Below are 24,500 nucleotides of genomic sequence, written 5' to 3' on the forward strand. Positions count from 1 at the left end.
CTAGAAAAGTTTCCTTAAGCCATCGAAAGCATGCGCCGCGTCCCCCTGCGTTTGTCAGCTTCACCTGAGGATGGGCAGGGACCGCGAGGGCGGGAGTGGTGGGGAGTGCGTAGCCGTCGCGGTCCTGTCCCCACGGAGGCTAAAACTGTCAGACCTTGAGACACTCAAGGGAGATCTAGCCTCTCAAGGAGGCTCTGGCCCGCACACCCGCCAGCGAGATCCCCCTTATCTGCTCCCCCCACCCCTTCCGCGCCTGGCTCAGCAAGGGTTCGCGTGTAAGGTGGTGGTGGTGGTGGGGCAGCTCTTCAGACTCCGTTGGCAACAAATTCTTCCACACTTCAGAGGGGACCACTGGCTCTGGAACCTTTCTCGTGGCTACTCCTTCTAACTAGGGTCCCGCGTAGGATGTTGGGAAAGGTTCCCGTTTGCAGCCAGCTTAGCGCAGCTGAGTGAAGAGTGTGCAGCCTGCCGGTCCCTCCTGCTCTAGGTACCAGAAGCCAGCCTAACTGGAAGGTGACCCTGGGGTCTCCCATAGCCACAGCCTCCGGGAGTTTTGGGGTTCCGAGCGTGGGGCAGGAACCGGAACCTGCAGCAGGGGATTTCTGGCCGGAGTTCTAGACTTGAGCTTTAACCTGTTGAACTTTAACCTATGTCCTGATCTGCCTCCACAGAAGCAGTGACGGCCCTCAAACAGATTCTCAGAGTTTGGGCTGCGCCTGGAGAGGCTCTGGAGCAAGAATTGGGAAGAAGTCGGAGGCTGAGGTCGAGGCACCCTTCTCCGGTTTGCGCGCCCTATTTTCCCACCTTCGACCTTCTTGAAGACGCAAGAGCTGGCGGAGGGGTCAAGAGCTCAGATCTCCCCGTAAGACCAGTGATACTACTTTAAAGATGCCCAAGAAGACCCTTAAAGGTGCAGGGCCCTCGAATCCCCTCCTCTTTAGCTGGGGGGTGTGTGTGTGTGGGGGGGGTGCACACTTCGTGGTCATTGTGAAAACGCAACTACTGGGTTTTAAGGAGGAGAGTATCTGCAGGTGTTCTGGCTTTAGCTTTACTGTGCTTATCTCTTGCTCACAGCCTCCCCTCTGAGGTTGTGTTGGGATTGGCCAGCGTCCCAAACACAGGTGAAACGCCTCGGCTTTGCCACACCCACGGATATTCAAACCTGTACTGAGCACTCTCTGAAGCAGCGCCCTTTGGGAATCCCACCCGCTTACACGGGGTATGTCCGGCGCCCCCCTACCCCATCCGGGTTCTAACAGAGACAGGCTCTGCCAGACCGGCTGGGGGCTTCTGAGCCCCTCGGGCAGATGAACTTGGAGAATCACTGTCTCCCCCTCCCCCTCGTTCCTTAGCTGTCCCGCCCTTCCTTACTTGAGGAAGGACGATTAAATATCCCCGCAGGTGCAACTGCAGACGGGCATACGCATAGGAGGCAGCGAAGGCGGAGGGTTTTGACCTTGCCCAAGTTCCTCTAGAGTGAATGCCGGGATTCGATGGACTGTGGGGTTCGTGCCTCCTAAGGTGCCACTGAAGGAGAGGGGTCCTCCCAGACACACTTAACCAACTGTATTCCGAAACATATTGAAACTCAGTGCCTTTCTCTTTTTCCTTTTTTCTTTCTTTAGGGCCGCACCCAGGGCATATGGAGGTTCCCAGGCTAGGGGTCGAATTCGAGCTGCAGCTGCCGGCCTACACCACAGCCACGGCAATGTGGGATCTGAGCCTTGTCTGCTACTTACACTACAGCTCAAGGCAATGCGGGATCCTTAACCTACCGAATGTGGCCACGGACCCAAGCCCCATCCTCACGGATAGTAGACGGGTGCTACAGGTACAGTGGGAACTCCTCAATGCCTTTTTTTTTTTTTTTTTTTTTTTTTTTTTTTTTTTTTTTTTTGCTTTTTAGGGCCACTCCCACAGCATATCCCACAGACTAGAGGTTGAATAGTGGGAGCTGCAGCTACCAGCCTACACCACATCCACGGCGATACAGGAGCCGAGCCATGCTTGCGACCTACACCACAGCTCACAGCAACACTGGATCCTTAACCCACTGAGCGAGGCCAGGGATCAAACCCTCACCTTCATGAATACTTCGTTTCCACTGCACCACAAAGTGAACTTCCTCAATGCCTTTTTATTTTTTATAATGATTTTTTCCATTATAGTTGGAAATTCTGTCAATTTTCTACTGTGCAGCAAAGTGACCCAGTCACACAAATATATATATATACACATATTCTTTTTCTCACATTCTCCTCCATTATGCCCCATCACAAGTGACTAGATATAATTCTCAGTGCCATACAGTAGAATCTCATCGAATATCTATTCCAAATGCAATAGTTTGCATCTATTAACCCGAGATTCCCAGCCCATCCCATGCCTTTTTAAAAGAGTAAAAGAGGCTCGATCTCTGAGGGACCCATGGGCTCCCCGATGGCCCACTACCTCTTCCTTTCCATTGTTGCTGAGAGATGCCCCTCCAGCAGTTGCAGGCCTGGGCTTCCCCCAGGTTGATCCCCATGTGCAGTTTCTGCACAGCGCCTCCTCTCTTCCCTGCCCCAGGACCTGGTCCCAGCCTCGGCAGATACTGAGCTTTCCTCTTGAGCTGTCCAAAGGCCAGGCACAGCATCTGGATCACCTGACATCCAGGTGAGGCTTGAGGCTTCTGTGACCCCAATGACTCTCTCTGGGGGCTGGGTGTGGGAAGAGGCTGGCAGGTGGAGTGTGGAGTCGAGTGTGTCAAAAGGAGCATATCAGATCCCATGCCAGAATAGGGGAACCCAAACTAGCCCAAGAAGCATCCATTCATTCATCCACCAATTACTAACCAGGAGACCTTGGGAAATTTATCTCATTGTTTGGCTTCAGTTTCCTCACCTGTATAATAGGAGGTCATCAAAGTTACCTCACCTGGATTGCTGAGTGTTAACTGCATTGTCAAATGTGAAATGAGAGTAATGAGTGGCATACAATCAGTGCTTAGGCTTAGACGTTATTATATTTCTTCCTTCCTTCCTTTTTCCTTGTAGTATTTATTGAGGTCCTTATTGGTATGTGCACAGCTGGAAAAGAAAATGCAAGACAATCCTTATTCTCCAGGAAATTAAATGCAGAGATGGAGGGTCCTTAATATGATGCAGTCACAGTGTTACCAGGGCAACCCTTTAATGAGGGTGGATGACTGTGTTGCCTCACAGACCCAGACTCCAGGGGATGCCCATTGGTGCTGCTTCCTCTTGGTACCCTTGGCACTGTGCCCTGGGCACACAGCAGGTTCTCCATATGATGCTGGTGGGTGTTGTTGGGAGTCTTCCTTGGGAGTTGGGAGGAGATGAAGCTAGACTTTTTCTGAGACTTTGGCTTTGAGGGAAGCCAGTGTCAGGGGTCCAAGGAAGGGGAAATAGATACTCACTGCTGAGACCATGTCCGCAAAAGTGGCACTTTGGGACTTTTATTAAGTTCTTAACTAATCGCCTAGAGGGAGGGTCTTCAAAATGAAAACAGGACATCAACCGTCCCCAGAGTGGCTAAAGGCACCCTTTGCTTCTTGAGGGCAGAGCTGGGCTCTTCTGCGCAGGTGGAGAAATTCTACCACCTAGCATAACGCTTGGCACAGGGAGGGTTTCTCAGAAAGTGCTTACTGAATAAACGAATAACACAATTACAGTGGCCCCTGTGGTTCCTTATGGTCTCAGTAAATCCCTTGGAACCATTCGGTTTGCAGTGTAAATACAGGAGGAAGCTAAGAACAAAGTATGGGGCCACTGAGAGGTGAGCCGGGAGGCGTGGACTTGGAAGCCCCCAATCATCTGGCTGAGGACGCACAAGGGTCCCCATACAGATACTAAGCAGTAAGAAAACGAATTTTCAAGCCGCTCTCGATATGGCGGCAAAACGCTCTTCCCGCAAGTTCAACCCAGTGTCAGCGCGCAGCTGGGCACTTTGGCCTCATCTTTGTAAGTTGAATGACTAGTTCACAGTCGTCTCTCACTTGCGGTCGAGAGAAAAGGACTGGGAGTAGAGCCAGAAACTTTCTGTGCTTCCTCGGGGGTCCCCCGCTTGGGCCTGGCGGCACAGGGCGCTGGGGCTGCGCGAGCATCTCTGCGCGCAAGGAAGGGCAGAGCCAGAAGGAAGGGATGCCCAGGTGGCTTCAGGGAGTCTGCATCCCACCTTCTCCTTCTGCTGTGCCACAGCGCCTATTTGTTTGGCGGGGGGGAGTTGCGGGGGTTTCAGAGCCCCCCTCCCCCCACCCCTACCCAGCCTGTCCCAGGAGACTTTCGGGTCAGTGAATTTCACCTCACTCTGATTAGTCGGGGCTGTTTATTTGTGTTTGCCGAAATCGAGGTGAAGAGTGCACACCGCACAGTTCCCAGCACGTGGTGGGAGCTCAAGAAGTGAACGAACAAATGAACCGATGCGGGAATAAGACGCGTATCTTGAAATCCCCACAGGCAAAGGTCGATGCATCCCGCCGTTTTTCTGGATCCCTCTATGCAGAGATTCACAGGGCGCGCACACTCTCCAAGGGGGTGTCCACGAGCTGCAGCGCGGTCGGATCTCCCCTCAACCTTTCCCCGGCTCGAAAACCCGGCTCAAAGCCTCAGGCTTTGAGGGTCGCCCGACCCAGCCACTCGTTTAGGTCCAGTGGAGAACGCGGGTCCCCTGTCTTCTCGGATCCTCGACCTGCCGGCGAGCGCCCAGTCCAAGGTCAGTGTGGGCCTCGGGCCTCGACCTCGCAGGGGCTGGTTCAGACGCGAGCCCCGCGCGGGTGGGCAGCGCCCGGATCACTCCGTAGGGCTGCGGTGGGTCGTCCACAGCGGTCGGAACCAGATCCCCGTACCCGCCCCCGCGGGGTCCCTGCCGTGCCTGCTGACTTCTCTCTTGCTCTAAGAGCGCAGTTTTGTGGTTGAGCAAATGGGGTGAAAAGCTAGAAAGGAAAGGAGTCAGATACACAATTAAAACATTGACGGTGTGATTTAAACGCGACCATTTCCCGGTCTCCACACTCTCTTATCCTCTTCCTGGCTTTGGGCATCCCCACCTCTTCCCAGTTTTTGTTTTTCCCTCTCCTCTCCCTGCCATCTGGGTCTTCCTTTGCTCCTGAGATCGTTCAAGGTTCCGCTGAGGACCTGGGGAGCTGGGCCACGCTGGCTAGGTTCCTGGCTGATCACAGCAGACAAAGTGAGCAGCAGGGTGGGAGACTTTAGAGGGGAGTCACGGCTCCTCTAAATTTTTCCAGCCTCGTCTATGAACCAAAATGTAACGAAAGGCAGTGATTTACTGTTATTATGAAAAAAAGGAATGGGCCCCTAAAAGAGGACAACAGAAGCCCCTCAAGGGTGCCATGCTCCCCAGCGGCATTGTTCAGGAGCCCGGGGATGTGCCTGGGTCGCCCGGGCCACTCTTACCCTCGGTGTCATCCATCAAGGAGGCACACTTGGTTTGAGCCCCGACGACGGGCTGGGCGGGTCGGGGTCAGAGACTGGCGGCGGCTGGCTCAGGTTTCAGCCGTTTGAAGGCTCCCGGAGGCGTGTCTCCTGAACCAAAAGTTACAGCTGCTGGAACCTTTCTCATCACTTTCCCACCTTTTTCGATTTTCCTACGGCTGAAGAATGATCGTGGGGAGACCCACCCTGCTTCCTGAATCCTCATCCGCGACGCTTGCCTATTTTCTACCCAAGTTAAAGCTCAGCAGCTTGGAGGCGGTTCATTATCCCGTCTCCTTATGTTCGGGGAACATGTGTGACAGACACGGAGCGCAGCCGCAGTGATCCTGGCTAACCGAGGGTGCGCAACAAGTGGGAACTATTACTAAACTAGCACCATTACTCCTGGCATTTCACCACTATTTTTTTTTTTTTTTTTGGAGGGGCTTGGGACGCGCGTCCTTTTTCGCGATTTGAAATCACCCACGGTGGGGGGTGGACGTGCAAGCGAAAATGGAGGAAACAGACACGGTCCTCTCCCACTCTTGAGGCAGGAATTGAAAATCTTGTATCTCTTCTAATCTTTACAGCCACGCTGGGCGGGAAGATGCTATTCTTCCGCTGTGTCTTACAGAGTAAGACCCAGAGGTTGAGTAATTTGATCCAGGTGCGTACTATGCAGGCAGGGGGCGTGGCCAAGCCTCTGACTCCGAAACCCACAAAGTTCTGGCTCCGACTCCTGAACCGGTGGGCTTCGATGCTCTTCAAAGAAAAAGAAAAGTTCAAAGTTCAAAGACAAGCTTTATTCTCTTTTTTTGGGGATGCTTCCCCCCCCCCGCCCCGGATCATTCTATCAAATACCCGCCTTAAACGGCGAGTGTGCGCGCGACCACATAACCTCTATTAAGAACCAAACCGCTTCACCCGCAGGGAGAGCGCATTCGGATTCCCGAACGCAGAGGGTGACAAACGCCCACAGGAGGGGAGGGCCTACTACAAGCGCGTCCCTAAGTGACTGCGCGCCACGTGCCCTGTTTCCCTCCACCTCCAGTGGGACAAACCGGAGCGGTCTGGAAGTCCAGATGCTCCCCCCGCCCGGTGCTCAGCCGCCGCTTTCTGCACCATCCTCTCCGGGGCTCCCGGGCCTCGCCTTCCTCCAGCCCCGCTCCGGCTCTCCCGCCCGGCCTTCAGGGCTGCGGCGAGGAGCCTCCTGCGGGCTGTGGCCGGGATCCTAGAGCTGCTGTGCGGCACCGGCGGCGGCGGCGGCGGCACGGCCGGCCAGGCGACCCGGCCAGGAGCCGCCGCCGCGGCCAGCCGCGCTCCGCCGTCGTCCCCGCGGCCTGAGTGAGGGGCCCGGCGCGGGGAGGCGGCGGGAGGCGGGCGGACCCGGCCCCGAGCGCGCGCCGGGCGGGGCGGGAAATTTATGGTCTGTGTACACTTTCTGGCTCCAGAGCCCCGCGCACCGCAGGCTGGGGCCCTATGCGTCGGGCGGCGAGCTGGGCCGCGGGCGCCCGGCGGTGTACCGTGCCCACGGGTCTCCAGGCGAGCTAAGGCCATAAACCTCCCCCGAGGGCGCGGCTGGAATCGAAAGTCCGGGCAGGAGGTGGGAGCGAACCCAGGAAACCTAGGCCTGCGCCGGGCGCGCGTCTATACTGGAGGTTTGGAATCGCCCCCCGGTGCAGGCGGGGCTGTAAGCTCCGGGTAAGATTGCTTGGGCTGCAGTGGGGATGGGTGGTGGGCCCTGCAGTGTCGCTTCCTCCGGGAGGCCTGTCGAGGCCTAGATTCTATCTTCGGCCCTTCCGTCAGTGGCAGCCAAAACGGCCCCTCGGAAAGCCGGAGTGAATGAGAACTGGAGCCTTTGCTGTTGGAGGTGACGCCTAGATGGCCTGGTGACGGCCGGGCAGGCAGCCCAAGCCGGGTGAGACTAGGTAGATGTCTGAGCTCACCTTTCATTCCTGCCAGATGAGCACCAAGCGTGTCCACGCTGTTTGCCACACCGGCTTACAAGCACCAGGCTTTTATTCCTGTTACCGCTTCTCTCCAAGGACCTCTAATTATTCAAGTCGATGTCCCCCAGGCAGTGTAACCAAGTAACCAACCCCTTGTAAGGACCCTTTAGCCTAACACAGTTTGACCAATAATACTGGACACAACTTTTCAATTTAACTGTTGTGTGTCTGTGTATCAGGTGCTGTTCTAAAAACATCATGCGTATTAAATCATTTCCTTTTTACCAAATTCCAGTTAGGGGATTTCTTATAGTATATCCCCGTTTAACAGATAAGTAAATCGCGGCAAAGGCTATTTAATCGGCTCTTTGAAGGATGCGGTTACCAAGCGGAGTTGGGAATAATTTTCATCTCCCTCTCTCCATAGCCTGCGTTATCTAAATCATCTGTAGTACTGATGGAACAAGTACTTATCTTGAGTACTGAGTCATGCAGGCGCCAGGGGGCTGAATTCCTACTAAAGCCACAGTCGGCTTTCCCACTCTCAGTCCTTCTGGAAGGGGCGAGACACTCGCCCTGGGGCTGAGATCGGCAGGCCCTCAAGGTCACCAAGGTGGGTGGCCGAGTTCTTAAACACTGCCCTCTTGCAGTGACCCCCCAGGGGTCTGTTAATTGCAGTAGTCATTGTGCGTCTCTCTGACAATTTCTCTGACAAGCTTCTCACCCTCTGCTTTCTTTTGTTTTACTCTTGGGGCCGAGGCTCTGTACCCAGAAGCTCTCCTGACCTCAAGCTTGGTTAAAAGGCACGTTCTGGGAGGCACAAAGCCGCTGAGGCAGACAGTGCTCGCCTTGAGCTGTTACAGCTTCTCCTCAAGGACACTGCGTTATTCTTGTCGGTGTCTTTACTTTGCGTGGGGGAGGCGAGGGGTCCCACCTCTGAAGCTGTAGCCCCTCTGAATGGGTGCCTCCTGGGATGGGCACGTGGCATTGACAAAGGTGGTGATTTATTTGAAAATCGGTGAAAAGGTAAGAATGTGAGGAGCTGAGTGGAGTATGAAAGAACAGGGTGGAAAAACAAGGAACAAGAAATAGGAGAGAGAAGATGGAAATTGTGAAAATAAGTGGGACTTCGAAGCATTTCTCACATTTTTTTTTTAAGGGGGTGGGTGGGGCTGACGCAACTGGTTTGGGGCTGGGCCATAAATTAATAGATTTATTCCTCAATCAGGAAAAGGCCATTAAGATTTTCTTGGCTTCTTCTGTGGGAAAATAATTTCTTTGATTGAGTTGCCCCAGAAGACCCTCTGAAGCCCTCGCCTCCCGCCTCCACAGGCCCCCTCTTTCCTGCCTGCCGGAAGGAGGGGAGAAGGGAGCCCCCCAGGGACAAGAGGCCTTTCCATCTTTTCCAGCATCTTGAATTTCACTTTGCGCGTTTCTCTCTGCTTCTTGATTAGACCCCAACTGCCTTGGAGACGTGGAGCCTCAGCGGGAAAGTTCCCCCGCAGGAAGCCCAGCCACTGTCTCTGGTCTCCAGCCCTGAGTCCTCTGTGTTGATCCAGACTGGGCCCTTGGCCTCTTCCCCACCTGCCCCAGCAGGCTGGGGACATTGGGTCTATGAGCAAGAGAAACCAACGACAGGGGCGGGCAGGGTGGGGGGTGGGGGGAAGGGGCAAAAGTGTCCCCCAAGGGAAGAGGGAGCCCCAGGGCAGAGTGGATGAAGCAGTGTCCTCCTGAGCAGAGGAGGGAGGAGCTGAGGTCTTTTTGTCAGTCCTTTAAGACTCCGAGTGTGGTCCCAGGACCCTTAAGGGTCTCTGAGACCCTTTTAGAGGCCCCTTGGGGTCCAAGCTATTTTCACAATAAAAGGTTATTGACTTTTCCGCCAGTGTGTAATGGAGTTTCCCCAAAGTCACATTAGGTGTGGTGACGTCGTGGCTCTGAAGGCCTGTGGCAGGCGTTTATGTTCTAGTCCGTTTCAGGTCGCACTTGGGGTACACTTGGTTTTAGATCTGTACTTGTACTGTGGTTATTTATATTTAAGTTATGTATTTATTTAATCTTTTTAGGGCCACACCGGCAGCATATGGAGGTTCCCAGGCTAGGGGTCGAATCGGAGCTACAGCTGCCAGCCTATACCACAGCCACAGCAACACCAGATCCTTGACCCACTGAGCGAGGCCAGGGATTGAACCCGAGTCCTCATAGATCCTAGTCGGGTTCGGTACTGCTGAGCCACAATGGGAACTCCCATTTAAGTTAATTTAAATGAAATGAAATATTCCTTTCCCCAGCCATATCACCTGCATTTCTACTGTTCCACGGCCATGTGGCCAGGGGCCGCCGCCCTGGACGGTGATAAAGACGGTGCATGAAACGCTATCATCAGGGGAGGCCGTTTTGGACAGCGCTAATCTACAGGTCAGTACAAATACACACAATCACACGATCAGATGGCCGGTAGCCTCTTCATTAATTTTTAAGATGATAAAGAAATTCTGAGATGAATAATGTTTGAGATCATCCTCTTAGAGCATCTTCCAATCGCCTTTGACTTGGGCTTTGGAACCAGGGAGGCTAAATTTCTGTCCAGACTCTGCACACACCATCTTCATGATCTTGATCCATTTTCTTAATTCTGAGCATCAATTCCCACTTCTGTAAAACAGGGGTGATCATTTCTGATAATTAAGTGTGGGAGGCACCTCATATACCTGGTTATGAAGAGCGTACAGTGAACAGGCTCATAACTCAGTGTGGTCCAGATGTTTCTGGGTTAGTTTCAAAACTTCTCCGTGGCGTGGTCTCCTTATCAGGAAAGTGGAATCATACTCATAGTAAAAAGAATAAGACCTTCCCTTAGAGTGTTGTTGGGGGAATTAGACACGTGAAAGGCACTTAAGAACTTGTAACTGGCCCATTAAAATTACCTCCACTTGTGGGTTAGATAATAATATTATTTTTCTTATGCAGACAAAGTTCAACCCTTACTCAGCGACAGTAGCATTTAATTCGCCTCCTCTTTCTGGTACACACACACATATGCACATGCACACACTCAATGACACACCCACACACGATTGTAAAATGCACATCACATTGTATTTAGCATATTAACCCCTTTAAGTATATAGTTCAATCATGTTAAGATATCTGATTTCCATAAGTTTTTCCTTTTGCAACACTGAAACTTTATATCCATTAAATCAGAACTCCCTATTCATAACGTTTTTATGTTAATGTGTATTGGACTTCAGGGTTTAGAATTTTAGGCAATGCCTTTGACTAAGTACTAACCATTCAGTTAGGAAATCAATTAGTCGCTCAAAGTAGCTGAACTGGTGGGAAAGGACCGCCAGGTCCCCCAGGTGTGATGGGGTCTGTGGAATATGCCATCTCCACTGATTCCTCTGTCTCTAACCTCTGAGATCCCAACAGCACTGCCCCCCCCACCCCCGCCCCGACTAAGCCCTGACTGAGTACATCCTTGGGATAAGATGATGCTCAAACGACTACTCACCCTGGTTTGGGGGAATTAATGATGGCTGGTGGGTTACGTCACTGGACCTTTGAAGTATTTTCTGAGAAGTATCTGAAAGCTTGATATTTACAGTAGGAGATAAAGAAAAAGAAGATCATGAGTAGTTTGTTTTTGGACCTCAGGTGAAAGTAAAAGTGATGATTTGGAGGGCAAAAATCAGAATATTTAGTGATCCTTCTGGTACAGTGGGCAGGAGGAGAGAAACATATATTCCCTAAAATCAGCTGGTGCTAAGACGAATTAGATGCTTCTTTTTGGTAGTGCTGTTCTCTACAGATTTAGTTTTCAGTCCATTTTTTTTCTTGAACAAGGATACAGTTTTCAGTGTGAATTTTCAATTGAAAGTGTTAGATAAATACAAGAGGTATACTGCGTGGAATGTTTTCAGATGCAAGTAGAAGAGAACTCAGTTGAAGAGAGCATAACCGGCAAAGGAAACTTATTACTCACGTGATTGGAGGTGTAGAGTGGCAGAGTCAGTTTCATCAGGGTTCGCGTTCTGTTTTCTGTGGGTTTCTCACCTTCTCTCTGCATGTCCTTCATGCTCAGCCAGGCCTCCCTCCTGGTGTCAATGCCTCCCACACAGTTATACATACTCTACTGTATTTATTTAGGTATTTATTACTTTATTTTCAGTGTGTTTGTTTTCAGTGCTGTGCAGCAAATGACCACACATTTAGTGGCTGAAAAAACTACCCATTTATTAGCTTATAGTTTTATAGGTCAGAAGTCTGGGCATAGCTAAATTCCATTCTCAGCTGTGTTCTCATCCAGAGCTCAGGTGGTTGTGGCAAGATTTAGTTTCTGGCAGTTGACTGTATTTTTAATGTATTTATATATATTTTTAAAATTATAGTTGATGTATATAGTGTTGCGCCAATTTCTGCTGTACAGCATAGTGCTATGTGTCTACACACACACGCACACACATTCTTTTCTCATACTATACTGTATTGAATAAGAAACTGTCCCTAACCCAGAATTCCCACAGACAGACCTGGTGGGATTGGCTTAGTTCGCCCACTCCTTTGCTTCAGTCCTGATGGTCAGAGAGGAGGTTATTGGAGTGATTGGCTTTGCCTATAGGTTCCTGACCACAGGGATTCCTGAAAGGCCATTGGGAGGGAGGTATTTGGAAAGGTGAACAGAGAATGAAGAGGGCTAAAGTGATCCGCTACACTGTGCATCTCCGCTGAGGACACAGTTACATTGTAATCTTATTTTTCATGACTAAGATCACATCGTTTGTCGTATAGCTGTGTGCTCCGTGGGCGTAGAAGACAGTGCTTGGGTGCTTGGCCAAGCTCAGAGACTCCATCACAGAGATGATGGCTCTTTTTTGTATCTTTTTTTTTTTTTTAAAGGGCTGCACCTGTAGCATGTGGAGGTTCCCAGGCTAGGGGTCCAATTGGAGCTACAGCTGCCTGCCTACATCACAGCCACAGCAACACAACAACACAGCAATGCAGGATTTGAACATGCCTGTGATCTACAGTGAAGCTCACAGCAACACCGGATCCTTAATCCTTAATCGAATCTGTGTCCTCATGGATACTAGTCAGATTTGTTTCCTCTGAGTTACGATGGGAACTCCTCTTTTTTTCATATCTTTTTACATTGTTCCCATTGTCAACAACTCCCATGTTGTGTTCTTATTGTACAGATGTTGTAACTTATCTTAGAGATGTGTGAAAATCCAGATTCTTATTGCTTCTCTACAAGGTTGTGCTTTGCTAGGTCCCAGATAAGGGGTTAACTGGATATTTGTATGTTTAATAAAGTATCCAAGTGAATCCTGATATCAGGCTAGTTTAAGAACAGTAGGAGTTCCTGTCATGGCTCAGTGGTTAAGGAATCCGACTAGGAACCATGAGGTGGCACGTTCGATTCCCAGCCTCGCTCCGTGGGTTAAGGATCCGGCTTTGCTTTGTGCTGTGGTGTAGGTTGCAGAAGCAGCTTGGATCCCGAGTTGCTGTGGCTGTGGAGTAGGCCGGCAGCTACAGCTCCGATTCGACCCCTAGCCTGGGAACCTCCATATGCCGTGGGTGTGGCCCTAGAATATACAAAAAAAAAAAAAAGACCCCACAAAAACAAAAAACAAACAAAAAACCCCAGTAAACCGAAATTGGTTGTGCTTTTTCACCTTGCATTGGCTGCTGGGAAGCTTAGCAGGCTAATTCCTGAAAAGTCTTCAGGGCTGTATGGAATGAATTTTGGATACTAATGTTAGTCTTGGTGTCAGTTTTCTTTTGTCCATGTTTTCCTCGTCTCCTGAATTTTCTCAGTGAACAAACTCTCATGGTACCACGTCTTTTTTTGATATTCGATCTTAAATTTCTTTTGAATGAAGGAGACTATATCAGATGGGATTCTGGCAGGAAACGCACTCCACAGATATTAAAAAAATTATTTTTATTATAGTTGATTTGCAATTTTTGTCAATTTCTGCTGTACAGCAAGGTGACCCAGTTATACACACACATACCTTTCCTTTCCCACATTATCCTCCATCCTGTTCCATCACGAGTGATTGAATAGAGTTCCCTGTGCTATTCAGCAGGACCTCACTGCTTACCCACCCCATACGTGCTAGTTGGCACCCACTAACCCCACACTCCTCTTCCATCCCACTCCCTCCCCCTCCGCAGATTTTCGAAGAGACTTTTTCCAGGGGAAGGCTTTACTGAGCTGCGGACAGGAGTCACAGAACCAACGAGAGATGTGGAGGATTTAGTGACAGCTGGGAAACCGTTGAAACCCCAGTGCGAGATGTGTACTCGTTTCTCAGGGGGACGGTCACAACTCACCATGAATTTAGTGACTTGACAGAAATTGATTCTGTTACACTTCGGAGGCCAGGAGTCTGAAATGAGTTTCTTTGGGCTAAAGTCAAGGTGGTGGCAGAGGCTGGTTCTTCTCAGCGGCTGCGCCAGGAAAAGCCCTCTTTTAGCTTCGGGTCGCTGAGGATGTTCCCTGGCTTGTGTGTGTGTCACACCATCTCTGCTCCTCTGGTCCCATAACCTTTTCGTCCGTTTCGCATTTCCTCTGCCTCCCTCTTACAAATACGCTTGCGATGACACTTAGTGCTCACCCGCATAATCCAGGATAATCTCCCATTTCAAGCTCTTTAATCACTTCTCCAAAGTCCCTATTGCCCGATAACGCAGCACTCACAGGTTTTGGGGATTAGGAACTAGTTATTTTTGGGAGCCATTTACTCAGTCTCCCACACAAGGAACGATGCTATTGGAGCCTGGAGCCGAGGAAGAGCGGGTAGTCAGTGGTGGCGGTGGGTAGAGGCATGGCCACAGTCACCGTGGTGTCCCCTGTCCCTGTAGGAGGGAGCAGGAGGAAGAAATACTCTCCCCTCTCTTTCCTCACCCCCAGGCACCTGCCCTGCCCTCCTGCTGCCATATCCCCAGAGGAGTCAGCGTCTTGGGTAGGAGCAGGGCAGAGCAGAGCAGAGAAAGGGTCTGAAAAGCAGCAGCCTGCAAGTGCCCTGCAATACCAGCCTGCTGCTGAGCTGAGGGCATGGTTACGGCCCTGACCTTCGAGCTGTGGCAGTCCCGCGTCTGGGCCCTTCCAGTTAAAAGGAGATAGCCTGAGAGATTTGAGCCCGGATTTCGGTCCAGCGTTTGGGTCTCTCTTTGTCGTCCTCTAGGCCCTGGTCAAAGGTGGAGAAGGCTGTTGGGCTGATGTCCCAGAGACTGAGCAGCAGAAGGTCCTGGGCATCCAGAAAACCACACTCTGAAGTCAGCGCTGGGCCCCTCTCCATCAGAGGGTTTCGGTCACAGGACATGAGGCTGTATATCTTGTCTCCAGGAGCCCATGCTGTTCTGGAGATTGGCAGTGGGATTCGGATACCTTGCAGAGCCTAGCTGCTGTTTCCATGTAGAAATTTAAAACCGAGCTTGGATCAGCACGGGGCTGGCGCCAGGCCTGGGTTATGGTGTGTGAGTCTGTGAGGCTGGAGGGCAGCCCCTTGCCCATCCATTCACAGCTTCCCTCTCACTTTGCCGCTTCCTAACAGGTACCCCCTCCCGTCCTCTCCCAGGCCCGCCTCTCAGCGGTGCCCAGAGCCAGCAGTTCTGCCTTCATCTCCTCCGTCACTGCCACCTTCCTGGCAAGCTGGCGGAAGCTCCCATGGACAAATTCCTGCCTTCTAATGATTGCGTATTTTTTTTTTTAATTTTTAGGGCCACACTCTCTGCAAATGGAAGTTCCCAGGCCAGGGTTGAATTGGAGCTGCAGCTTCTGGCCTACACCACAGCCACAGCCACAGCCATGTGGGATTGCAGCTGTGTCTGCAACTTACACCACAGCTCACGGCAACGCCAGATCCTTAACCCACTGAGTGGGGCCTGGGATAGAACCCACGTCCTCATGGTTCCTAGTCTGGTTCATTACCGCTGAGCCACAATGGGAACGCCCACAGTGATTTTTTTTTTTTAATTGGCATCTGAAACTAAAGACAAAACCAGCTGCTTCTTGAGGAGAAAACAGCAAGATGTGAAAAGGATCTCCCCTATAACCCACTGCCCCCCAAAGCCCAAGCCCAAGCCAATAAAATGAGTCTAAGCAATAATTCAAACTCCCTGCCTGGTTCGCTGTGACTGAAGCCGGCAAAGCAGCACAGCAGGGAATATGCTCATCGACAAGAAATTTATCATTAGTCATTTTATTAGGTTTAATGTAGCCAACAGGGGTTTGGCTACAACAGATAGTTTCAGTATTCTTTTTCCTGAGGGATTTGTCTACCCGCCCCGCCACCCTCCCCAAAGGACAAATGTTCTGTAGTCCTGCCATTTAATCGTCTTCATAATTTAGTGTGGCTTGGGTGGATGACAAACTTTTTGAAATGCCATCCCCGAGAAAGCGTTCTACCATGTGTAATGTATACAAAGTCGCCATTTGTACCTTTCTTTTAAAAATTTCTCAGGGCTTAGAAGCGTATCTACCCTTCATGATTGTCATAATCCACTAACGGAGCCCTCGTCGGTCACGGTTGAGAGCAGGTTCTTTGCAGCAGGAACGTTTGCACATGTCTTGTTTGGACAGCCAAGGCCATCCATTAATGGGTCATTGAAGCAAGTTCCTTAAGGTTGGGCAGTTAGGTTAAGGAGACAGTGGGTTTTTGAGGTCCATGGGGAACAGGCGGGGGAGCGTGCCCATCCCAAGAAGACCTGAAATGGATTTGGCACAGAAGGTAGGGGCGTCGTGGCCTCCCGCGGTTTCCAGGAGCGGTCATGGACTCACAGAGGCAGCCCCAGCGCGGCGGTCGGGTGGCGGGCCCCTTGGGCTTTCTGGCAACCGCGTGGGATGGAGGAAGAGACGACAGCTGCTCCAACTATCCCTGGGAAGACGACAGGCCCGGATTAGGGCTTTTGTGGAGGCCAGAAAGTCTTGGGGGGAGTGGCCCAGGCCCTGACATGACAGAGTCGGGGACACAAGGAATATGCCCCCCAAGGGAGCAGATGGGATTGCTGATAAATGAGTTGAAATGGTAGAGGTCCCAACAGTGAGAGGCAGCCGATTGATGGGAGAGCCGCTCCACGGAGGGGCGATTTCGGGGCGGCCGGGCTGACTTTAGATGTTAATCGGAGGCACTCCCAGGTTCTGTGGTCCACCCTTCAAAGAGGGGTGTCAAGTGTCCTGATGAAATACCTCTCCTGCTTACTCAGACATGGGCAATCAGCCACTCTGTTGATGAATGACTCAGGGCGAATCGATAGAGCGAGGGTCAGACTTGGCTAGACCCATGGTCACAGGGCAGGAGTAATTATGTCATAATCAGTCTGGGGGGGCAGAGCCTGGCCAAGGTCATGGTCCATGTTTGAAGGCAACATCTGGAGTGGGAGGCAGGGCTGAGGAGCATAAAGCCTGAGAGGATGGGCGTGAGGAACTCAAGCGGACAGACACGGATGCAGCCAGCTCTTGCCAAGTCCTCTTATTGCAACAGTCCAGCAGCTGCCCCATATGGCTCTTGGGATCTGTAAGAAGCTTCAGAGTTGCATAATGAAACTAATGGCGCCTGCAAAGAATGAGTGGTTGAAGAGTTTGGGCCCTGCAGGTCACACTTGGCTAGAGGGAAGGAGATGTCTATGAGAGAGAAGCATTGGTGCCGCTCTGCGGAAGCCGGGTTGATTCTGAAGTCCACGCCTGGGAGTGGCCGCTGTTCTGAGACTGAATTTTCCGTTGCAGCCCTCCTGCCTCTGCCTTTGCCCATGACCTTTTGTGCACCGTAGAAGAGCAGAATAGAAGCACCACCATGACCCTCTAGATTTGGGGAGAAAGGATTCTTATCGTTATGATGCTAATAGCAGGGAGAGGTGGATGGGGACACAGGAGAACCCCTGCACTCAGGATGTTTCTAGGGCACCTCTGCAGACCATGCTGGGTTTTCTGCCCTGGGGGGGCCACAGGGCAGTGGTTCAAAGGCAGCTGCCTTAAGAAGGAGGACGTTACCTTGGCAACTGGCACTAGAAATGCCTGGGGCCATGTACGGGTGGTCGGCCCATCCCGCCTGCCCTCTGTGATTGGCTACTCATCTCCCTCCTGCTTTCAACCCTTCTCTCCTCCAAAAGCAGCTCCCAGGCGTCTTCTTTTCCACTCCCGACCATCCTGATGTTCCTTTTAACCTGATGTCACCGGGAAGGTTGTGAAGATGTAGGCTCTGGGCTCTGGGTCCTCCTAGGGCCCTTTGTAGTTTGTCTTCTTTTTGGTTGAAGTTAGAGAATCAGGATGAGCTGTCCCCTCATTTCCAAAGTTGAGTCTATGAAATAATTGTTCATGGCTTGGGTCTCCGTCTTGGCCAGCCCCGAGATTGAAGCATCATACCCGGTTCAGTGGCCAAGGCCGTTTAGCAGCACAGCAGCACGGGAGGTGGATACCGTGTAGGATGAGGAGTAGGGTAACTTGGATTCCCCCCAAAGCCAAGGGCAGATGTGTGTATAGGGCAGATGGGATTACACCAGCCAAAGACAGTCTGCTAAGGTGGTACTTAACCTGGTCAACTGCATTAGCCAGGACCAAAAGTGTGTCAGAGGCAAACTTTGGTGCAGTTGAAATGGGAAATTCCTGAGTTTTTTTTATTTCTAAGCTACTCAGACTGCTTGGAGGGGGTTTTTGGACATTCTCTTCATTTCACCTTAAATATTTCTTACAGATCTTTAATGTGCCTGGGAAAACAGGAATGAATAAAAGAAACATTATTTCTGCTTTCATGGAACTTAGAGTCAAAACTAGATGCAGATAGGAGGATAAAAAATTATGATCTGGGAGTTCCTGTGGTGGCGCAGTGGAAACGAATCTGACTAGGAACCATGAGGTTGCAGGTTCGATCCTTGGCTTTGCTCAGTGGGTTGAGGATCCAGCGGTTGTCGAGCTGTGGTGTAGGTTGCAGATGCAGCTTGGATCTAGCATTGCTGTGGCTGTGGTGTAGGCCGGCAACAACAGCTCCGATTAGACCCCTAGCCTGGGAACCCCCATATGCCGCAGGGGCGGCCCTAAAAAAGACAAAAGACAAAAAAAAAAAAGAAAGAAATTATGATCTGATGTAATGATACATGCTAAGATAAGGCGATTTCGGGGGCCTGGATTGGGGTCACAGAAGGTCTTTTGGAAGAAGCCATGTCTCAAATGGGACCCTGGAGATGTTTTTCAGGCAGAAGGAGAATCGTCTTTAAAGATCTAGAAGAAGAGTTCCCACTGTGGCACAATGGGTTAAGAATCTGACTGCAGTAGCTTGGGTCTGCAGGGTTAAAAATCCCCTGTCTGGTGCAGTGGGTTAAAGGATCCAGTGTTGCTGCAGCTATGGTGCAGATCAAGCTGTGTCTAGGATTCATTCCCTGGCCTGGGAACTTCTATATGCCATGGGTGCAGTCATTAAAAAAAAAAGAAAGAGAGGTCTAGAAGAAAGAGAGCGTGTGGTACATCTCAGAATGTGTGTGGCCAGAATGTAGAGTAAGGGGTGCAGAGTGGAGAACAGGTAGGAGCTTTACTGTATATCCAGCCTTGGCGCCCTACGAGGTGGGAAAGCCCAGGTTACGTTGATGTAAGGAGCTTCTTCTGGGCACTGGGCTCTGAGCTAGGAATTGTGGGGAAACCAGATGAGCAAGATGGGACTGCTGTCTTCAAGGGACCCCCTCTGGCCCTGACCTCTTTGCTTAAGGAGAAGCATGTTTCCACCTTTTCTGAGGCTCTTTGTCACAGTGGTCTTACGTGGCTGCTTCCAGCATCTTCTGCCTCTGAAAGCAGGTCTTACCCTAAGGGAGGACCCCCACAGGTTAGAACTGGTATGCTTGACTGTTGTCATGGGGCTGTCCTGGGATGGGTGCTGGCAGTGGGGGTGACCTACACTCAGCCACCCACATTCTCTTTGACTTTCTTCTACCATCAACGGGCCTAAAGGTTGAACAGGCTGGGCTGAGCCAAGGCTCCAGGTGACATCACTGTCACCGAGCCCTCCAACCTTTCTCTTTCACGTCCACAATTCCCTCCCCTCTCCCAACCCCAGCTTTGCATGGGAGATTGTTTTTCCTCCTTTCTAATCAGCCCACATTTTTCCACCCCCCTTATGTTTAAAAATAAGATGTACCTCTTCCAGGAAGCTGGCCCTTATTAGTTCTGTCCATCACCCTGGCATCTCTGATGGCTTCTAGCCCACATACAAATTGATGTCTTTAAGTACTGGGCATCCTGTCACTTCTGGACTTTGCTTTCGCCTTTTCCTGGGTTGGGGTTGTATTTTCACCTTTGCTACTGCTTATGCAGTTTTGGGACCCGTACACCAGGTGGTGGTAGATTCCTCATGCTCTGATTATACATTCTGAATAATTTGCAGAGGAGGAAAGTTGAAGGGGAGAACTAATTTTTAACCTAGTACCTACTATGTGCCAGTTCTTGGTACCAGGGCTGATTTACTGAGAAGAAGCATCTGTGTGAGGTAGCGAGCTCTGTTTTCATCCTTCCAGTTAAGGAAACCGAATCTGGGGAGAAGTAAAGTAACTTCCCCAAACTCACATCATCCTTTGCAGTGGAACTGGACTTGGCATCTGGGCTTGATTTCTCTAGCTTGATCTTTAAGATGAAATCTGCAGATTTTCTCTCTTTGATTCTGCACACAATGTTGAAATCAATCATTTCAAAGTAACGGTTCTAACAACACCTCTGGGATAACTGGGTATCTCCCTAACTAATTCTGACATTGTAGCAATCCAGAATATTTGTAAGTGGGGAAAAAAATGGACCATTTTTCTCATTTTATTTCTCTCTTCAATCAATGCCAACTTAGGTGTTTGAGTGATGTGCCAGGATCTCTAGGAAGGACTTTATGTGCCACTGAGACTTGGAGAGGTTTGGGAGAGGGTCCGATTAGGTCTTAACCCAAGAGGTGAGGTCCTGTGATTCAAAGGGTCAGAGATAGTGAAAGGCTTGGGGGCCAGAATGTGACACCGGGAGGGGATCCTGAGTCTTAGGGGCAAAGCCAGGGTCTCTGGATTTGTATTCAAAATAGAGGAAAGCGATCACTTAATTTCTGAGGTCAAAGAGGAGATTCTAGGATGCAGAGGAGACATGCCTTTGCTCTCGACTTGGAGAGGAAGGGTAGACTTTTGCCCTGGGGTGCAGTGGCTATGACAGCTATGACAGGTCACAGGAGCTCAGATGCCTGGGGCAGAGAGGACCCCTGGGAGGAGGAGAGCAAAGGCAGGCGGCATGCTACCTCCCTTCTTTTAGAAAATTTGCTACTCTTTTCCTTCACTGTAGGTGCCAGATAAAAATCTGCAGCAGCAAGAAAAAAGTGCTTTTCAAGCATCTAATATCCCCAAAGTGTATACTCCCTACAACCAAGTTTTCTGACGTTTCTATGTTTTGTTCTCATTTGCAATTTTTTTTTTTAAAGGGAGGAATTCCCTATCTAATGATTTGAGAGTTGGGAGACTTGGGTTCTAGACTCAGGTCTCAGGTACCAGAAATATTTCTTGAATTATGTCTCTTCTCCCCTCTGCATTTCACTTCTCCTATGTATGAAATTGGGGGTTGGAATAAAGGCTGTTTCACTCCTCCCCTCTTTCCTTGGCTGTGGTATAGCCTCTATTCCGTGCATTCAGGTGATGCAGAGACCTGCCACTGCATTTTCTGGGCTGGTTCAATAATCACAGTCATTCAGCTTCTCCTAGTGGGACTCCCTTCACAGTTAAAGATGATTTTGTGGGTGTCCTGCTTGCAACAGCTTGCCCACCCCCAGTGCTTGCTTATGTTTCTAGGAACAAGTTGTATCATCTTGCTTATGTTTCTAGGAACAAGTTGTATCATTTCTCTTCCTCGTGTTTTTGGTTCTTCCCAGTTCAGGGAAGATACCTGTATATCTGTGTGTGTGTGTGTATTCAGATATGTACATATGGGTATGGATGTATCTATAGGATGCATATGTATGTGTGTATATGTATCCCTGTGTGTGTGTGTGTGTGTGTGTGTGTGTGTATGTGTATGTATGTATTCATTCTTGTTTGCAGTATGTTCCCCACGTTGCAGCAGGTAGGTCTGTGAGTCTCATTTCTTCTCTATCACTTGGCTGTGAGGTCCCGTTTGCTGGCTTTTTCATAGGGATTCCCGAAAGTACCAGTGATGAGCAGCTACCTCCCGGGCATGTTGCACTGACTGGGTACCAGCCTCTGGGTCAGATGCTCAGGGAGTGAGGTGAATGAGACACGGGCCTCCGAGCACAGACAGTAGCTGGAAACCCAGTCAGGGAGGGCATGGGCGTGTGTGTAGCGGGTGCTCACGCTGGGGGCTCTGATGAGGGCAGCGAAATCCCTGCGGTCTGTGGCGAAGCAGCCCATCCCACAATGGCTTCAGGTCAGCACCGTTGGCTCTGGGCTGCAGAGGATGCCAGGCACTGACTTCAAGGATAACGGGGGGCAAAGTGCGTGGCTCACCTGGGGCTTAATGTTCCAGTGTCTCTGTCATGCCAGTAGGTGGGACGAAACGAGACGTGTGGTATGATCCTGTTTTGGCTTCTGCCACAAAGGGATCCCCAAGAGCATGCTGGACTAAGACATCAGTCAGAGAAGAGCTATTTATCGAGTGTGGAGCAGCTGGATTTTTCAGGTCCCTCTGCCACAGCACAACGTTGAGGAGATGGGCCGCCTGAGACACACTGGTCAGTTCTGCCCAGCTAAGGCCCGCCTGGCTCGCCTCTTCCCCGAGGCTTTGCTTCACGCCGCCCTCGGCCCTGGCCCTTCTGGACTCTCTACGGATGCTGCTCAAAGGACCCATCCTTCCAGAGCAGGGGGAAGGCTCGGGTGACAGTCGTGTGGAGCTGTGAGCAGAGGCAGTCAGGGCCCAGGAGAATTCTTCGGGGACCCCAGCGGCGGCGCTGGGAGCTGGGGGTGTGCGTGGCTGGAGTGGGCTCTTCCTGCGCCTGAGTCCACAGCGCTCACAGGCACATGTGCTTCAGACTCGGTTGCGTGGAGGGGCCAGTGTGCCGGGAAGCCAGGGGCCCGGCAGTTACTATTGGCTCCTTGGACAGATCATCAGACACTCAGACCCTGAGCCCCAGGGGCCCATCCATCCCTCAGAGCGTTCTCGTTCATTTATACAAGTTAGTGTCTGTGTAAGGAATCGTGGATGTGGAAAATTTGCTACTTTCCTTCATAGAATTTGTTCAAAAATTATCATTATTGGAGTTCCCGTTGAAGTGCAGTGGAAACGAACCTGACTGGTAACCACAAGGACGAGGGTTCCAACCCTGGCCTTGCTCAGTGGGTTAAGGATCTGGTATTGCCGTGAGCTGTGGTGTAGGTTGAAGATGCGGCTCGGATTCTGAGTTGCTGTGGCTGTGGTGTAGGCTGTGGCTGTAACTCCGATTCGACCCCTAGCCTGGAAACTTCCATATGTCATGGGTGCAGCCCTAAAATGCAAAAAAAAAAAAAAAAAAAATTATTATTAGTTTTGGCCTCTCCCATGGCATGCCAAAAATTCCTGGGCCAGGGATTGAACCCATGCCACAGTAGTGACCTGAGCCACAGTAGTGATGCCAGGGCCTTAACCCATTGAGCCACCAGGGAACTCTGTCAAGCCATTATTATTGAAGCATATTAATTATTTGTTAGTGATATATCTTTGTGAAGTATTGTGCCAATACTGTAAAGTGACTAGGAGCTAGTGGGTAAAACTTGAATTATTGCCAAGGAGTATATGCTCCTGGGCTTCTGATATTGGAACAAGAGAGGTTACATTTTTCCCATGTAAAAACAGTTATTTTTGATTATAATCCATGTAATTCACATAAAAATTTGAAACTTCAGAGTAGAGAAAAAAATTCTACACTATCATTACCTCGCTACCAACTTCCATTTTATAATCAGATGCTTATCCAATTCCATGACTTGTTTGCTTTGCTTGTTTCACTTAACAGTTTGTGGAGCGCATTGCCCCGTGACAATATTTGCTCTGTATCAACACTCACAGATATGCTATTATTTCACACACATTTCGGTTCATTCCAATTTTAATTCTGACATGTAATGTCACAATAAGCAATATTTATGGATAAAGCTTTGCATTCATCCAAGAAGTATTTCCCTAGAATAAATTTTATTTATTTATTTGTTGGTTTTTTTTTTTTTTTTTTTTAGGGCTGCACCCACGGCATAGGAAAGTTCCTAGGCTAGGGGTTGAATCGGAGCTGTAACTGCCGGCCTACCCTACAGCCACAGCAACGCGGGATCCGAGCCACGTCTCCACCACAGCTCACAGCAACTCCAGATGCTCAGCCCACTGAGCGAGGTGAGGGATGGAAGCCGTCTCCTCCTCATGGGTCCTAGTCTGGTTTATTACCGCTGAGCCACGGCGGAAAGTCCCATCCTTAGAATAAATTTTAAAAATAATGAAACTTATAGATCAAAGGTTTACTCCCCCCTGCTTTTTGTGTGAGTGTGTATGGTGCGTGTGTGTGAAAAAATTTTTTTTATGTTTTCTGGTAGAACTAGGAGCTTATGGGTTACACAATTTTCTAACTTCTTCCAAACACTTGAGACAACGAAAAACATCTTTGCCAGTATGGTAGGTAAGAAATGGCCAGGAGGAGCTCATTTCAATCTGAATATCTTTTGTCACCAGTGAAGTTCTCTATTTTCATAAGTTTATTGATTATTGGTATTTTTTTCCTTAAGAAATTTCATGTCCTCTGCACATTTTTTATTGGGATATTTTTCCCTTTCATGAACGCTTGTAAGATTCCTACAGAGGAGTTTCAGTTGTGGCTCAGCAGTAACAAACCCAACTAGTATCCATGAGGTCATGGGTTCGATCCATCCCTGGCCTTACTCGGTGGGTTAAGGACCCAGCGTTGCCATGAGCTGTGGTGTATGTTGAAGGTGAAGCTCACATCTGGAGTGGCTGTGGCTGTGGTGTAGGCTGGCAGCTGTAGCTCCAATTAGACCCCTAGCCTGGGAACCTCCATATGCCGCAGGTGCGGCCCTAAAAAGCCAAAAAAAAAAAAAAAAAGATTCCTATATATTCCTATATAGATTAAAGCTAACCCTTTGTGTGTAAATATTTTTTTCCAATGTTATTTCTCTC

At 50.2% G+C, this 24,500-nt stretch overlaps 1 protein-coding gene and 2 long non-coding RNA genes across 3 annotated transcripts in view; 2 read left to right on the forward strand and 1 right to left on the reverse strand.

The window, feature by feature from the left end:
• Positions 1 to 77: 77 nt before the first annotated feature.
• On the forward strand, positions 78 to 3,670 carry LOC146398799 (uncharacterized). Its single transcript, XR_014817376.1, has 3 exons — positions 78 to 910; positions 1,075 to 1,219; positions 1,907 to 3,670. It is a non-coding gene; the product is annotated as an uncharacterized LOC146398799 (long non-coding RNA).
• LOC146398800 (uncharacterized) lies at positions 2,989 to 6,020 on the reverse strand. The gene is made up of 3 exons (XR_014817405.1): positions 5,639 to 6,020; positions 5,415 to 5,543; positions 2,989 to 4,933 (listed from the first exon to the last, which is right to left on the reverse strand). It is a non-coding gene; the product is annotated as an uncharacterized LOC146398800 (long non-coding RNA).
• A 786-nt stretch (positions 6,021 to 6,806) lies between these two features.
• The window catches only part of LOC110255634 (uncharacterized), a 601,290-nt gene continuing 583,596 nt past the window's right edge, over positions 6,807 to 24,500 (forward strand). The window contains exons 1-2 of the mRNA XM_084979194.1: positions 6,807 to 7,133; positions 9,670 to 9,796. Of these exons, the coding sequence (XP_084835320.1) occupies positions 6,856 to 7,133; positions 9,670 to 9,796 (405 nt within the window). The 5' untranslated portion in view covers positions 6,807 to 6,855. The remainder of the gene's footprint in view (positions 7,134 to 9,669; positions 9,797 to 24,500) is intronic.

The sequence above is a fragment of the Sus scrofa genome, chromosome 10 (genome assembly GCF_054392235.1).
Source record: "Sus scrofa isolate SSC_HxYL_T2T_F1_AM1 chromosome 10, Sscrofa_HxYL_maternal_Yorkshire_Landrace_v2.0, whole genome shotgun sequence".
Taxonomy (NCBI): Eukaryota; Metazoa; Chordata; class Mammalia; order Artiodactyla; family Suidae; genus Sus; species Sus scrofa.